This window comes from Juglans microcarpa x Juglans regia, chromosome 8S (genome assembly GCF_004785595.1).
Source record: "Juglans microcarpa x Juglans regia isolate MS1-56 chromosome 8S, Jm3101_v1.0, whole genome shotgun sequence".
In the NCBI taxonomy this organism is placed as follows: domain Eukaryota; kingdom Viridiplantae; phylum Streptophyta; class Magnoliopsida; order Fagales; family Juglandaceae; genus Juglans; species Juglans microcarpa x Juglans regia.
The window spans coordinates 6480061-6497728 of NC_054609.1; the positions used below are offsets into that span (position 1 = coordinate 6480061).

Below are 17668 nucleotides of genomic sequence, written 5' to 3' on the forward strand. Positions count from 1 at the left end.
ATGGGTTCGGACGAGATGGTCTCGTGCCGACTCCGTGGTCCTTCTGCTGGCGGGGACTAGAGGATGTCTGGCCACGTACGCGCTGGGCGCGGAACTGGGCATCGCTCGTTGCGTAGTGTGAGTGCTTGGCCACGTACGCGCTGGGCGCGGAACTGAGCACCGCTGCGAAGCCAGGACGTGCGGATGGTCCATAGGGGAGACCATGGTGCATATGGAAATAATGCATGGTGCATTTGGGATTAATGCACTATTTTCTGGGAAAATAGTGCGAGTTGATTTTTGGGTAAATTATTTTCTGGGAAAATGATTTACGGATAATTTGGACCAAAATGGGATTTTGGTGTGTGTTGGAAATTTATCATTTTCGGGGAAAATGATGTTTTGTGGAAAAATGCATGTTTTCATGTGCATGCATGTTAGTTGCATTTAATGCATTTTGTATTACATTGTTGTTTGGGTTATACTTACCTGCGAGACCATTTTGTGGTGTCGCAGATTTTGATGCTGATGAGGAGGAGGAGGGCGAGCCTGAGGAGACGGCTCCGCCTGAGGAGTGATCTGGGATCACTCGTTTGTACATTCAAAACTATTGTAAATTATTTTATGGATGACTGTATAACTGCTATTTAAATCTTTACTGGTGTTTGATTGTAATTAAATTCTGGTACTTAGCTGACTATCCGCTGCGTTATTTTATTTGAACACTGTTGCATTCACACACACTGGCACTTCGTTGGGATGTGTGACCGTGTTGTCACCATCCTGGCGTCTCGATCCCTGTGTATTTTTATAAGGGGGATTGGGGGCGCCACAGGTGGTATCAGAGCAGTTCGGCTCTGGGTAAAACCACATGTCCCTTAGGATAGTACCAGAAAATTATTTTTATTATTATTTTAAAATAATAAAATTTTTGTTTAAGTGGTGTAAGTTAAGTTATTTATTTTATATTATGAGTTTATTGCTATTTTATTTTATGTTAATTGATGTTATTTGATTTATTTGATTTTATTGCTTTAATTAGTGTTTACCCTTGGTTGAGTATGGTTTTATTGGCTTTATTTATTTTATTGTATAATAATTCTGTTGTTTATTTATTTTATTGTATAATAATTTCATTGTTTATTTATTTATTTGTATGTCATTTTAATTTAATTGTTTTATTTTATGGCGGATTATTTTATTGTTATATTTATTTTATGGTGAACTACTTCATTGGTTTTATGCATTTTGTCGTATGTTATTTTATTTATGGAATTTTATTTGGTTTTGTTCGAAATTGAAAGGCGGGTTAAGGGTTATGTTATGACAGGAAGATGGTACGACTGAGAAGGCCATTGTTAGGCTTAAATATTGGTATAGTAGGCCTGAACTCTTGGTGATTGGTTGTTTTAATATCAAGGCTCGAATATCAGGATCTGGGAGAACTCTTTGGATTAGGTATTCAAGTTGTTGCTAAGGAGGGGAATAGTTTTTAATTGCTTAGGATAATTGAGGATTTAGGTTCCGTAGAATTTAGGTAATGAGTCTTTGAGGTAGGGGGTTGTAAGTTCAACGAATGTCAATGTTAGATTTATGAGAAGTTCATCTAAGGTTTGTGGCCCCATAGTTTTTTTTAGAAAATAAGTTAATGGGATTTAAGCTGGTAGGTTCAACAAGCAATTAAGAGATTACTTAGACTAGAAGTTTTTGATCTTGCCGACCTCGATAAGCAATTTGATAACATTTGGGGTTTTAGAATTTACAAGTTTTATAAGGCGAATGTTTTAGATTTGAGTTCATCGATCTTGAGGATTTCAGGAAATGATTTATATTTGGGTTAAGGTTTTAGAATTGCAGAGTTGAATGGCTGAATTAAAATAGGATTGATCTGAGTTGAGTTACTGATATGAGAATTTTTAGGGGAGAATTTCTTTGGAGATGGAAGATATTGATCTAGTTCGGTTAATAATTATTTTTAGCATGAGGTTACAGTGTCAGGTTGAGGATTTAATTTATACCAATTTTAAGGATAATAGATGGTGACGATTTAAGAAATGATTCTTATTGATTTCGAGGATATAGGTTTAGTGATGGAAATGGTAATGATGACCACCTGCACGTTTGGAGGATTATTGGTTTTGGCTAAGGGTGCGTAAGATTGATGTATAGTAGTGGTGAGTGGTTATGGATTTCGGAGAGTATAGGTCCTAGTCTCATTTTGGTTTGAAAGAAGTGGTTTTGGTTGGTGTGGAAGAGGAGTCAACACAATAGTAGTAATTCAAGAGACTTTGGCTTGGAGTTTTTGGGGAGTTGATCGAAGTGTGCAATTGAAGTGGGTTACTCAATGAATCATGGTTGGGAATAGTTATTGTGATTATTTTCAGGAATTAATTGTGACTTGAGGTTACCTAGGAATTTAAATTTTAAGGTTATACTTTCTTTTGGAGTTTGAGCATCTAGTTGGTTGAATGAAGGACATTGTTATTTAACTTGAAGAGAGATTGATAGGATGTCAAGAGATTGATAGGATGTCAAGAGATTGATAGGATGTCACGTATGGTATATGATAAGATCTTGGAAGTTGAAGTTTAGACGTTAGCGATGAATGATATGATCAAGTATGTGGGGGTAATAAAGCATTAGGATCCTTGGGTGCTTTGCAATGGCTTTTGGTAGATTGAAGATTTGATCAGTATGGTTTGCCCTGAGGTTAATAGTGATGTGCTATTGAAGGAACTAGTTGTGTTAATACTAGCTTATTGGAGTAGAAATAGGTGGGCGAGTTACCGAGGAAGTTTTGTTAATGTTTTGGTGAAGTCAATGGTGGTTCGTTGTGAGTTTAGTCACCGTTAGATTAGATGATGTTTAGAATGTAGATGGTGAGCTTTCGGGTTTAGGTTGTTAGGTAGAAGTCTCTAGGCACTCTTTTTGATTCGCTAGGTTGGAATTGAGTCTTTTAAAGTATGTTTCTTATCTTAGAAGAGATGAGTGTATTTTGGGTTGAGGTTGTTTATTTTCAATTTGGGATGCTGAGGTTGTTTGATATTGGGTTTCTGTCTTTGATCATGGTTGTATTTTATAGAATTTGATTTTGATCAAGGCAGCAGAAGTTAATTGAGGAATTTGAGTTATAACTTGTGGTTTGGGAGAGAGAGTGTTTTTTCTACCAAATTATGATAAGGGTTTTGGTTAGTAGGAATGGAGCCACCTTGTACTCTTGGTGTTAGTTTCATGAGGACGTAAGTTTTATGCATGTGGCGAATATCTGAGTGCGCAGCAGAAGCGTGGTATTTTTGTTGTAGTCAGGAGTTCAAATTGTGCTGATTTGAAGAATTAATGGTGACTTGAATTTTGAGAAGATATTTGTAATTGGAGATTAATCATTTGGTTGTGCAATTTGTTATTGATGGTTAACATTGGAAGTGGCTATTAGGTTTCCAATAGTAGAATTCAATAAAGGTTTAGAAGTTGGAGCATAGGAGTTGATTGCAGTTGGCACATATTATTGTAAGGGCTTTTGATCATTGGGATTTATTGGATGTTGTATTAAGGTTCTCGAGGAAATGAGATTTTTGGATAGCAGTCACTCTAGGAATACTGGTCGTGATGTGTCATTGGGGGACTAAAACGAGTATATTGGATATTGCCATGTTCATTGAGAAATGTACCACGTGCCGTCTAGTTAAGGTTGAGCATCAAGGTAGACTTCAACCTCTCCCTATTCCAGAGTGGAAGTGGGATGATATTTCTATGGATTTTGTGGTAGGGTTGCCGAGGACTCCTAGTGGGAAGAACTCAATTTGGGCGATTGTTGATGTCCAAGATATGTTGGCCATTTTCAGATCGTAGAGAAGGTTGCGCTTGTTGCTTATAGAGTGGCCTTGCCGGACTATTTTGGCGGTATGTTCTTAGTCTGCTCTTAGTTGAATCTTATTCCTGTCTTAGTCTTAATGTTGACCTTGCCAATTTCGAGGACGAAATTTTATTTAAGGGGGGGAGGATGTAACACCCCGTATTTTAGTGTATTTTTACTGAAGGAATTATTTTTATGTAATTAAAATAATTTCTCTTATTTTAAATTGGTTGGATTTTTAGTGAGTTTATTTCTATGATTTTTATTTGGTGGAAATTATTTTTATATGCTTTCTTAATATTTATTTATTGTTATGCATTTAAATTGCTTTTAATATTTAAATTAATTACTGTGGAATTTAATTATTTCAATTTGACTTTACCATTACGTTTAAATTATTTTATTTAACTTGTGGTTTTAAAATCGTTTCCGTTGGATCATTTTTGTGACCCAAGTTATGAGGATTGGACCTCATTTCTTTTCCCTCTATTTTTTCTTTTCCTTTTCTTTTCTTTTCTTTCTTTTCTTTTTTTTCTTTTCTTTTTTTTCCTCCTTATTTCCCCTCCCCGCGCGCGGACCCAGCTCCCTCTCACTCTCTCTCGCCGTGCATCCATCTCTCCCCCAGCCCGCCGCCGTGCGCCGGCGGTGGTCGACACCGCCCGGCTCCCCAGCTTCCCCAGCCACCGGCGACGCCACACCTCCGTTTCCAGCTCCATTCGCGCCGCCGTTAGCCACCACGAACCCATTGAAGCCGCGGCGTTCCATGCACCACTGCGCCGCCGTCGCGCCACCTCCGGCCACCATCTTCCTACCACTTCATCCTCGACCTCTTGGCAACCCATTGGACCCAACCCCAGCTCCGATCCGTCACCGGTGAAGCCCCACCAAGTCCATCTCCGATTTGCACATTTTTGGCCTAAAACCACCCCTTGCGCCGCCACCCACGGCAAACCACCACCACCACTAGCTTCACCGACCTCCCTAGGCCCTACCCTATCAATCTTGGGTCTTCGTTTGTCCTCGTTGAAAAATGGGTATCTGTGACCCATGGCCACAGTGTATTTTACACTGTGGTGTTGCTCAAACGTCGCCTTTTTCTACTTCGCGATCCTCGGAAAATTATTATATTGCACTGTAAGTATTTCTCCAAAGAACTTTCGTAATTTAAATGTATTTTTGCACTAACCCATTTCACTGTGTTTTTGGCATGCCGGACTGAGTCCGAGGAGTTCGGGGGTCGGATGGATTTGTGATTGGAGTTGTTTGGTTGATTTGGTTGATTGGATATTTGTTGTTGATGAGTTGTTTGGATTTTGTGTTGGTACATGTGCATTTCATTATTTCATGCATGATCATGTTTGTAAAAGAAAACTGGGTTTTCGTGTATTGCATTCATGTTCATGTGCTTTGAAAAGCTATGATTTTATGTGAGAATAATTTTGGTGCGTGTGTATCACGACCCCAAGCCGAGATGGGGCATTAACTCGGTGGAGCTCCTCTGGTTACTCGGGAGCGGAATATACTGAGTAACGTCCCCTGGATTGTCGCCGGGCGACAATGGGTTCGGACGAGATGGTCTCGTGCCGACTCCGTGGTCCTTCTGCTGGCGGGGACTAGAGGATGTCTGGCCACGTACGCGCTGGGCGCGGAACTGGGCATCGCTCGTTGCGTAGTGTGAGTGCTTGGCCACGTACGCGCTGGGCGCGGAACTGAGCACCGCTGCGAAGCCAGGACGTGCGGATGGTCCATAGGGGAGACCATGGTGCATATGGAAATAATGCATGGTGCATTTGGGATTAATGCACTATTTTCTGGGAAAATAGTGCGAGTTGATTTTTGGGTAAATTATTTTCTGGGAAAATGATTTACGGATAATTTGGACCAAAATGGGATTTTGGTGTGTGTTGGAAATTTATCATTTTCGGGGAAAATGATGTTTTGTGGAAAAATGCATGTTTTCATGTGCATGCATGTTAGTTGCATTTAATGCATTTTGTATTACATTGTTGTTTGGGTTATACTTACCTGCGAGACCATTTTGTGGTGTCGCAGATTTTGATGCTGATGAGGAGGAGGAGGGCGAGCCTGAGGAGACGGCTCCGCCTGAGGAGTGATCTGGGATCACTCGTTTGTACATTCAAAACTATTGTAAATTATTTTATGGATGACTGTATAACTGCTATTTAAATCTTTACTGGTGTTTGATTGTAATTAAATTCTGGTACTTAGCTGACTATCCGCTGCGTTATTTTATTTGAACACTGTTGCATTCACACACACTGGCACTTCGTTGGGATGTGTGACCGTGTTGTCACCATCCTGGCGTCTCGATCCCTGTGTATTTTTATAAGGGGGATTGGGGGCGCCACATACGCGCTGGGTGCGGAACTGGGCATCGCTACGAAGCCAAGACTTGCAGATGATCCCTAGGGGAGATCATGGTGCATTGGTTAATGGAATAATGAGCTGTTTTCTGGAAAAATAGCGTGTGTTGATTTAAAGGTTTTTACGTGATTCATTTTCTAGGAAAATGAGATTTTATTGATTTGGGTCATTTTCTAGGAAAATAACAGAGTATTGTTTTTGGGCCAAAATGGGATTTTGGCGTGTGTTGAAAAATATCTATTTTCGGAGAAAATAGTATTTTTGGATTTAATGCATATCTCATCATATGCATGCATGTTGGTGGCATTAATGTATTTTTATCTCGTGGTTGTGTGGGTTATACTTACCTGCGGTACCATTTTGTGGTAACGCAGATTTTGATGCAAAGGAGGATGAGGGTGAGCCTGAGGAGTTGGCTCTGCCCGAGGAGTGATCTGGGATCACTCGTTTTGGTTTGAGACTTGTAAATATTTATTTTGAATGACTGTATAATTTTTTAAACCTTTTAACTGATTGTTTAAATTGTATTAACAATTCTCGTACTTAATTGTATTAATTATCCGCTGCGTTATTTTTGTACACGGTTGCATGTACACACACTTGGCACTAACATTGGGATGTGTGACCTTGTTGTCATCATCCCGGAGTCTCGATTCCCGTGTCTCCTTACATGGGGGTCGTGGGCGCCACAGAAAGACTTAAGGGGGGCCTATGTAATGGCATGTTGGGAAAGTTATTATTTTATTGAATTAGAGTTTCAAAAAGCTACTCTATCGAGTACTGTAGCCGTACTATAGACGCGGCACTATTCATTATGACTTGAGTTTACTCTTCTTGTTCTTAATTAAACTTTTAAAATTATCAAAGGTAAATCACAACATTTGTGGTATTTCTTCTTGCAATCTTTGTTCTTGAGACAGGTTCTTCAACAGGTCTAGATTTTAATATAATCTAGATTCTTGAAACGAGTTCTCAACGGGTCTAGGTTCTCCATCCATTGACTTGATTTTGACTTTTTTAGGTGAGTTTTCAAATTGATTATGGGTTCAAGTGATTCCATTCCCACGGGTTCAACATCATTGGAACAAAGTGGATCTTAAAAAATAAGCCAAACGAACATGGAACCATTGATCGAAACAATGCCAAATTGGTAGCACAAGGATACACTCAAGTTGAAGGAATTGACTTTGATGAGACCTTTGCACCAATAGCTCATTTGGAATCTGTTCGCATATTGCTAGCAATTGCAAGCCATTTAAATTTTAAGCTTTATCAAATGGATGTCAAAAGTGTTGTTTTAAATGGTATACTCAACGAAGAAGTATATGTAGAACAACCAATGGGATTCTCTAATCACTTATTTCTTGACCATGTTTTCAGGTTAAAAGAGACTCTTTATGGATTGAAGTAAGCACCTCAAGCATGGTATGAGAGACTAACAAATACTTGCTTGAAGATAACTTTGTAAGATGTCAAGCTGACCGAACGTTGTTTTTAAAAAAATCTAGTAAGTATCTACTTATTGCTCAAATTTATGTAGATGACATTGTGTTCGGTTCTACTCTTGACAAACTCTCACATGATTTTTTCAAAGAAATGAAGAATAAGTTTGAAATAAGTATGATTGGGGAATTAAATTTCTTTCCTGGAATTCAAATTAAACAAACTGAAGGAGGAATTTTCATTTCACAATCTAAATATGCTAAAGATCTTGTTAAGAGATTTGGCTCGGAAGAGACGACACATGCTCGCACTTCGATGAGCACCTCGATTAAAATATGTTCAGATTCAACAGGTAAGAGCATTGATCCTACTCTATATAGAAGCATGATAAGAAGTCTTCTTTACATTACTGCTTGCAATGTACCTTTTTGCCATTCCATACCTACCTCAAAACAGACCTTACAAATCTACTGAAGGGATTGCAAATGGGCTTTTTACCTTAGGCGCACCTCCTCTATTGTTTTCCCTTTTTCTTTTCTTCATCTTTTATTTTTTTCCCTTCTTAGGGTTAGCAACTTAAGAACCCAATTGTGACTCTTTCACCACAGTGCTCTTAGTTGAATGAAGATGACATTTGATTTCAAAGTTCATTGGCCAGCCTACTTCCTTACGTTCTGTTGTCATTTTACTTTCTTTTGTTTTCTCCATTTTTCCCATTGTCTAAGAGACAATCTTACCATTTCTCTTTTGTTCAATCTTGGAGCAATTAATGCTAGATACAATGATCATAGGTTGTACAAGCGCACACACTCATTTTGAGAAAGGTCGGAACCCATTATTAAAAAATTAATTTTTCATCTAGGTCTCACATTTACTTATTTTTTTAAAATGAGTATGCAGTGCTTAGACACTTTATGACTACAAATATTATTTCTCTTTATGTTTTGTTCAATCTTAGAGTTGGATTATAACCCTAGACTGGCTTATCAAGAAATTGGGGTGGATAAATTTCTGACATGAATTAAGTGCAATGATTTGAGGCAAGCATTGTAACATTGTATTTTAGCTAGAAGTGCTTGACAAAGAATCTCTACAATTAAGTATCTAATGGAGAAATTAGGTTGATTCTTCTATTTTGCTGCACTCTCCCTGTGTTGCTCCTATTGTGCCTTTGGTTTCATCAAATGCGAAATGATTGATAATTCTCCCAAATATGCTCATGCACTTGCTTTATTTTCAACAATTTGCAGTTGGAAACACAAATGCTTTGCCACAACCATTAGTAGGGGTGAAAAACAAATAGGTGAACTGGTAAACCGGACCAACCAGTGAGTTCGGTTCGGTACTGGTTCCATCTTTTTAAAAAATGGTCGAAATCAATCCAGTTCCGATTTTCATTTTTCTAGCACTGGACTAGACTCGACCAGTTCATATAAATATATAAACATATTTTAATTTTTTATATTATATAAAATATTTTTTATATGATTTTTTATATTATATATAATTTTTATATCTAAAACATATAATTATATATAAAATAATATTGTATTATATGCTAAATTACTAATTAAATTATCATTAAATTTTAAAATCCTATATAAATAACTATATATTATCACTATAGTCTATAATACAATTATAATATATATTATAATATATTACAATATATTATCACTATATTACTATGTGCTGTAATATATATATTATATAGTACTATATTGTATATTATATATGCTATCGGAAAAATTGGATCCGAATTGATAAAACTGGAAGTACCGGTTTAGGAGTGTAATCGGTGCGGTTTTGGTTTTTCAAATCTCAAAGTCAGTATATACCAGTTCGATTCTAAAATATGTTCAAAACCGGATCGAACCGGACCGATTATACCTCTAACATTGGCATGTAGATCATGTGCATATACCAAGACAGCAAATTTTGAGATTAATGGGACATCTGTCTCATGGTTTTTTTTTTTTTTTTTCCTTCTGCTTACTACTTTTGTCTTTGTCCGCAGGACAGAAGAGATTGTGTAATTATTATAATGCACCAAAAACCAGGAAATTATTAGGTAATTATTGAGTACTATATAATGCACTGATCATCTTATTACAAAATGTTATGGATTAAAATTGTTTACATAAATACAAATTCTTATGAAGTGGCTGTGTTTTGTGACCACCTAATTAGTAGATACTCCCCACGCCCGAACTGGCTTCTTGATGAATACGAAAATGATTATTACTCGAATACAAAGTACTGGCCGGTCTTTATTTATAAAAAAATTACATTGAACAGAATATTAATAGAAATTATATGCTAATTATTGTGAAAATCAAATCAAGATAATAATTAAATCAAATTCATGATTTGATATTATCTCTAACAGTGTAGTCATCAAGATCAACTCTTATCCCTACCTAGTAGGAGAGTTCCAGAATTAAGATAACCCGAGACTAAGATAACAAAGACACAAGGCAAAATGAGCGTACGTACGTGCAATAAAGTTTCGTGAATGTCCATGATTCCATGAAAGCGCATTAATATTTATGGATTATTGAGGTGGATGCAGTCTTGATGATATGGTGATCAAGAAGCGAGAAAATCTCGTGAAAAGACTTTCCCCTGGAGGGAAATTTGTCGTAATCCATGACGTATTCGATCGTTGAATGACGAATTCGTCAATGATCCTCACAGTCCTTAACGGGTCCTTGTCCGGATCAGCTGCTTCCCATTGGCTGGGAAAATCTCTATTGTAGCTCAACCTGTTTGGGTGATCATTTTGCTCCGTCATCCATTGACGATCTAAATTCCAGTCCAGTGGGACCTATATATATGACACGTGTAAAGTTTGTTGTGATGACGTGTATTATTTGAGTGATTACGTTGGAACTTGTTTACCCTATGGACTAACAGGAAAAATGATCATAAAAGTGAATGAATATCGATGCATGCATGGCTCTTTACCTTATCAACTGCAAGGGTGAAAACATGAAGATCGCCATTAGGTTTGATGTGAAATCGGGTGAAAGCCTTGTAATCAGCAATCCTAAGAGAGGAGAAGGCTTCGTCATAATGCAAGTCTAACCCGTTGACGCAGATGCTTAGATAGATTCCAAACACATATGAAACTGCAGGGGTTGACAAGAGCCAGAAATAAAGGAACACAGAGCCATAGTAAAATATGGTATCCAATCGAGAGAGAGATGCCATCCCATTCTTGCAAATATTGATCCGTGTGACAGCCATGAGCTGAGAATACATTTCGAAAGCAATCATGATGTGTCTTAATTAGTAATAAAGAAAAAGAGAAAAGCAGCATTTATTTTAAATATTTCTGCAACAGGAAGATGTTTTCTTACCTCTGGCACATCAAATGCAAACATGAGATTCTTGATATATGTAGAATAAAGGTCAGAACTCCATTGTTCTATACCTGCTCGTGTTCCATTTGAAAGACCAAAGTGCCTACTTTTTTCTTGTGATTCATACCATCGATATAAAGAGTGATACCCTGGTTAAAAAAAATAACTTACATTTATTAGGAATTAAAATATTGACTCTCCCTTTCATTTCAGAAAAAACTCAGATCAATAAGAGATCCTTATGATATTGAAAATGACCAACTGTTTTATATATATATATATATATATATATATATACACACACACAGAAAATAAAGGAAACGAACCTGAAGTTCCCAATAGTTTACGGTGGACAAGCACCCCAACACCCAGTTCCAACACCAGCATAAGAATAAGAGCTGCAGAGAGATGCGCAGAAACATGAAGAATTCCAATCGCTACCCTCTTCTTCCATGACACTTTGGATGGTATGAATGCCATTGCCACGACTACCAACAGCGTAGCAGCTCCTAGAGAAACGTAAGAGTGTTCCAGCATGTATATAAAAGCATTCCACAGCGTACGGAAACAAGTTCTCCAAAAACCCAACTTGGAATCTACTTCAAAGACGTGATCAAGTTCACACTAGGCCCCAAAAAAAGAAGATCAGATCAGTCATATGGATACTAAATTTAGGGTAACTTCCATTGGCTTAAATAATGGGAAATTTACCTGTGGGATCATAGAAAAGACCAACATATAGTACATAATGCCCCCAACAAAATCAAATTGCGAATTCACCTTTCGAAATTTCCAAATATTTCTAAATCCAAGCTGAAGTAAATGAAAACGAAAGTTATGAACAAGAAACAAAAGGTAAAAATGTTATGAAACTCGAAATTGGGATTGACGGGGGATCCATAGAAGTAGAGAAAATTAATTACCCTCTTTGACGTTTCTTTGTCTGGATAACTAGCTCCGCACTGATACGAAACCCCATGAGATTCTTTAAAATCACCAAAAACATGGGTGGGATGCAAGAATGCTCCGCCACAACCATTTACAAGCAGATGCTGTGCATAAACTAAATCATTCGATTCAGGTACCATTGAGTGGCGCATATAGTGATGTATGTCCCCAGCAATTCGAAGCTTACACCTTTCTTTCAAAATGTTACAGATCAACTCTGACAGATTATCCCTTTCGACATCAGTACCACTTTCGTACCAATCAACAAGCCAGTCCGGTTGGTGTGTCATTACGATCACAGCGTCGTTTTTTCCGATCTTATTAATTACACATGATGTTTAGACATTAATGTCGTGAAATCAACAAGATTATGAAACAGAACTACAACTAATTATCGCAAAACGATAAACACCTGACTGGTGATCATCTTTTCATAACTATTTACGTGATAATCATGGGCTTTAAATTAATGATATTTTTATAAAATAACTTATAAAAGTGTCTTAATTTTACAAAAATACTCTCATTTTAATACAATAATATTCCGTAAAGATCAATTGTGAAAAGAGCTCAATGTCTATTAATTAATTATTTCTACTGCAAAAATAATAAAACAATGATTGAGAAAGAGGAACAATAAAAATACCTTTTCCCTTGCAAGATTTGAAAAGAATTGGAATTGGTAGGTATCGATATCACCATCGAGTGCAAGATCAAGACCGAAAATCCACCATCTTTGAGGAAGTTTTAAAGCGAAATAAGACGTTTTCTGAGGCATATACCACCCGCCCAACCACTTCTTCTCACATATATACTTCGTAAAGGTTTGAAGACCATCAAACCAATCTGTCACCCCCAAAATTGAGAAAATAATATTACCATAAACACAATAACGTACGTACAGCAAGAAGTATGCATTATTGGGGATGTGCATGTATATTTGTAGTGCATGTTTATGTTGAGAATATAATATAAATAATTAAATCTATTAGTTCTCATACATTAGGTTAAATTCTTGGAACAATATGATTTCTATTAAAAAAATTATACTTGTAGTCGTGAGTGCGCAAGTGTTGTGCAATCACTTTGAAAAAAGTTAATAAATATGAGATCCACATGAAAAAATAATAATTTTTTAATAATAAATCTTACTCTTTTTCAAAACAATTGCACGGCGTTTGTATACTCCACATGAATTGCATGTAGCATTACTCTTTATATTATATCCTTAACTGTTAAATTACGTATGTACTCACATGCAGCTTACATCACCCAAAGAAATATGGGAAGGACTCACATGCAGCTTACATCACCCAAAGAAATATGGGAAGGACAAGCAGTTCATATATAAAACATGCATAAACATGGAAAGAGTTTCAGAAGATCAGTCTCAAAATCATAAGAGCGAGCTAGGATCAACCATGGTTTCCAGGAATAACAAAACACTGAGGTCCAACATGACCATGATCCCGCTTATGATTGTTAGGCAGTTGAAGAGCATACTCGAAAGGACGTAAGAAGCGCCTTTCATATGTGTATTTTGACGGATTTGGGTACCTATAAATAATAGAAGCAAATTCTTTATTAAAAACAAAATTTAATAATAAAAATGAGGTAATCATGTCTCTAACATTGATGATATCGCGCGACAAAATGAGTACATACAACATATATATATATATATAAAGTAATGTTAGATATAATCTTAGGATGTGTAATTAGGCCATGCATACTGTAACGCTCCAATGGAAGGTCCAAACTACATGACCTATACTCCAAGAGTGGTGCTACTCTGCCGCCTAAGTAGCACTGCTCAAAGTGACCGCTAGTTGAAATTAGCTTTTCTATGTTTTTTTCAATTTTTTTATTCATGTTTTTTTTTATCATTTTAAAATATTTTTAAAAAATATAAAAAAAATATCAATACACTAATCGTTACTTCCTTAACCATTAAGTAAAAATTAAAATTAAAATAAAGAAAGTGTCAAATTTAGGTGTCAAATTAGCATTTTCCATACTCTAAAAAGATTAGTCATCGATACAATTGGAGCCTCATTGAAATCTTATAAAGAGCAAGAACTTCTCATTTTCAAGTAATGTGGAATCTCATAAACTATATACCCTTATCCTTATCCTATTGGGTATCACACGCACTCCCACTCAAGATAAGCGGGATTCACTTAACATGTGCTGGACTTTATATGTGCTGAGTTTTATATTTAAAAGATAAATAATTTATACAATCTTAAAGTATATACGTACGCAAGTCTCGCACACTGCTTTAAAAAAATGATAAATTTATGATCCACATAAAAAAAAATCTAATTTTTTTAAGACCATATCTAACCTTACTCATCCTACCAATTGATTGGTAAAATTTTTTTTGAATGGTTAGTACCAAAGTGTCGAACTTACGCAAGATCCCCTCCAATGAGTAGCAAGTCTCCTCGTTTTAAGGTAAGCTTAGAGCCATTACAACGAATGGCACGCTTAGCAAGTAGACGTGTCACAGTGTAAGCTGAATTCCCACCATCGCCAGTATCAGCCATGAAATCGAACCACAGTTCATCCTTTTTACTAAAATCATACAAAAGATTCTGTTGATCTTGGGCTCCACGATTCTGTTCTCGAGCTCCATCTTGAACTTGACTCGTTACTGCCTGCAGATTAATATATAGAGGAGAAAGGGGGCGGTAATGCTCAAGACAAATTAATATTGAAAAGAAGTGATAATAAATTTGTTGCTGATTGTTCCCTACACTAAGTAGCATATATAAATTAACAAGCTTAACCTTCTAGTACTCCTATATATGTATTAAGCTTTTTTTCAATAATCTTGATAAAAATATTTGACTTCAAAACTGAAATCGTTGTGATCTTCTACTTCAATTTCAATATTATGATCTAATTTCTATTATTTGATTCACAAAAAATAAGAACTATTAGCTAGATTCACAGAGAAATCTTACAAAGATAAAGTTCATAAACCGATATGCGTGACTAGATATTGTAATACGTTAAATCTTGACCTTTACAATAAAAAGAGTAACAAACATTTATCTAAATAAAAGCTTATTTTTATAAAGTTTATTTTTATAAAATTTCTTTGTGAACCAAACATTTATCTAAATAAAAGCTGATAGAAAATATTAATATAATAGAATTTGATATGGAGGAGAGAGAGAGAGAGAGAGAGAGAGGCTTTGAGGGCTACATATTTACTATTCACAATGATTTTGAATACAAAATGTTGACCTCTATTTATAGCGAAATTATATAGAGATGTGATAGGGTAAATATATTTGAAAATCAAATCTCTTGATTTGATAAATATGAAAATCAAATCAAGATAATATCAAGTCAAATTTTTGATTTGATATTATCTTTAACATCACCTTCAAACTCAAGGTTAAGAATTTTGAAATCTTGAGTTTGAAATTTGATTGTAGCTTTCGTATCCATTGATTGTTCACCAATAAGATCATGAAAATGTTGTTGATGATGAAGTCAATGACAATCGGAATATTAAATCTTGAGTTATGGCCAATAATAGGCTATATATGGCCTTGATTAACTATAGACCAAAATCAAAAGGCCAAAAAATACATTATATGGGATTTCAAACAATGCTCACAATAAACCAAAATCCTATAAAAGATTCACAGATAATAAAGATACTCCAAATACATAGATGAGAGACAACGTATAATTGAACGGCGATGAAAATTTTATAAGAGATAAAGCTAGCGGAAAAATTTTAAAAGAACTAGTCCCATAATCGAGTCTGGTGTTAGCCAAGGGCTTTGATACCATGAAAAAATATAAAATATAATAAAAATTAATATGGAGAAGAGAGAGAGAAGGGATAAAGACTTTGAAGATTACATATTTACCTATCTCAATTATTTTGAATACAAAACATTGACATCTATTTATAGCGAAATCACATAGAAATGTGATAAAGTAAATATATTTGAAAATCAAATCTCTTGATTTTATAACTATGAAAATCAGATCAAGAATATCAAATCTCTTGACAAAAGTATATCTGAGCATATCTCTGGGACCTAAATGGCAATATAGGAAACAAAATATAGAAGATGGAAAGATTTGATTACCAAGAACTAGCTGCTTCGTAAGGAAAGAAGTTACATATACCTGCATTATACGCAAGTCAAAGCGACCTAGGAAGATATTTACTGACACCAGGAGGTCAAAAACAGTCTTGTAAAGGTCAGCTGAGGTTCTGCGATAAATAGCAAACACCAGAACAGAGATAACAACCACTTGAAAATCTAATATATCACATTAAATTATATCAATTTATGTAATTTAATAGTTAAAGCATACGTACCCTGAATACCAAGGAACCATATCTAAAAAATAAGGCTTCTCAGAATCTTGATCCGATGATCTGTCAAACAAATTGATTATATATAAATCACTCAAACCAGGCCAGTCATCAAGGCAAGATGCCTTAACAATATTCCATGTATTATCAAATATGGAAATTAGATTAAAGATTTACTACATACACAAATAAATTATACAAAAGTAAATTCACAAACTGACGTACTTTCATAAGATTCGTTATATCTACTTTACAATCGACATATCACATCAAGTCACGTCAATTTGTGAGTTTAATTTGATCTAATCAATTTGTGGCTAAGGTATTTCTTATAATTATATTATGCATGCTTTGAATATTATAAAATGAAACTACCAGCTGACAGTACTCACGTTGATTCTCCCTTTAGGTAATAATGCACGTAAATGTTAAGGCCTATAAACAGGGGCCATGAGACGTGGGTGTCATATGATATTTGAGTACTCTCTGTAATTCTTGAAGGCCCCTGTACAAACAAACAAAAAGGAATATGTACGTACGTAGAGTAATCAATACGATATAAATCGACGTATATTATACATATAGAATAAATAGTATATATATTATTCAATTCCTCGTATTTCTGTTGCTGAAGTATATATGATGATGACAAATTGAGTTCACTTAGAAATTATATGGCATATTGATTCTGTGTTGGGTCTAAATACACACGGCAGACAGCGAAAGCTGCAGCTAGGCGACTAATAAGAAAACTCGATCGAGTGCATATATAACGAGCGAGGAAAGGATAGAGAGCCGCTAAATCATGGGAGGTTGTAGCCGTACCTCAATATGAATAGTACCATTGTTATACCGGATCCAACCACAGCAGGCTATACTGAAAACCTTCAAAACATGAAAAATTATTCAGAGGTACTGATAGAGGAAAACCGTACGTACTTAGAACTCAATTATCTGAAATCAAGATCAGTTCTGATCCTCTCCAGGACTTACTGCAGAATGTTTGAAAATGTTCCCTAGGTTCCACTTTGGAGCCTCAAGTTTAAAGAAGTACGCGAGACGATCATAAATAAAGAGGGAGACGAGAAGACGCAGAACAGAAGAGGCAAAAGTTGTCAAGAAAACAGACATATCGTAAAAGTTGTCCCTCGGCTGAGGAGGGAGATGATAGAGAGCTGCTACTAAAAGCCAGTACAAATACCTGCAAGATCACAAATCACGGTTGTAAATATCTTTTCTTATATATATAATTTATTTCTAAAATTATAGTAATTACTGAGTACATATATATTTATATGTTAATTATATATATGTATATGTATGTATGTATATATGTATGTATGT

At 35.7% G+C, this 17668-nt stretch overlaps 1 protein-coding gene across 1 annotated transcript; it reads right to left on the reverse strand.

Moving 5' to 3' along the window:
• Nucleotides 1-10214: 10214 nt before the first annotated feature.
• LOC121244173 lies at nt 10215-17455 on the reverse strand. Its single transcript, XM_041142203.1, has 13 exons — nt 17318-17455; nt 17150-17209; nt 16328-16449; nt 16132-16219; nt 14389-14633; nt 13394-13530; nt 12620-12819; nt 11949-12290; nt 11737-11838; nt 11352-11649; nt 11023-11174; nt 10628-10912; nt 10215-10487 (listed from the first exon to the last, which is right to left on the reverse strand). The coding sequence occupies exons 1-13, from the start codon at nt 17453-17455 to the stop codon at nt 10215-10217; spliced, it is 2442 nt and encodes an 813-aa protein (XP_040998137.1).
• Between the last annotated feature and the right edge of the window lie 213 nt (nt 17456-17668).

Coding starts and splice junctions, on each gene's coding strand:
- LOC121244173 (XM_041142203.1), bottom strand. CDS start 17,455: ATGTCTGTTTTCTTGACAACTTTTGCCTCTTCTGTTCTGCGTCTTCTC. Junction 11,839..11,948: donor ACAAAGAAACGTCAAAGAGG/GTAATTAATTTT, acceptor CATTTACTTCAG/CTTGGATTTAGAAATATTTG. Junction 10,913..11,022: donor TTGCATTTGATGTGCCAGAG/GTAAGAAAACAT, acceptor ATGTATTCTCAG/CTCATGGCTGTCACACGGAT.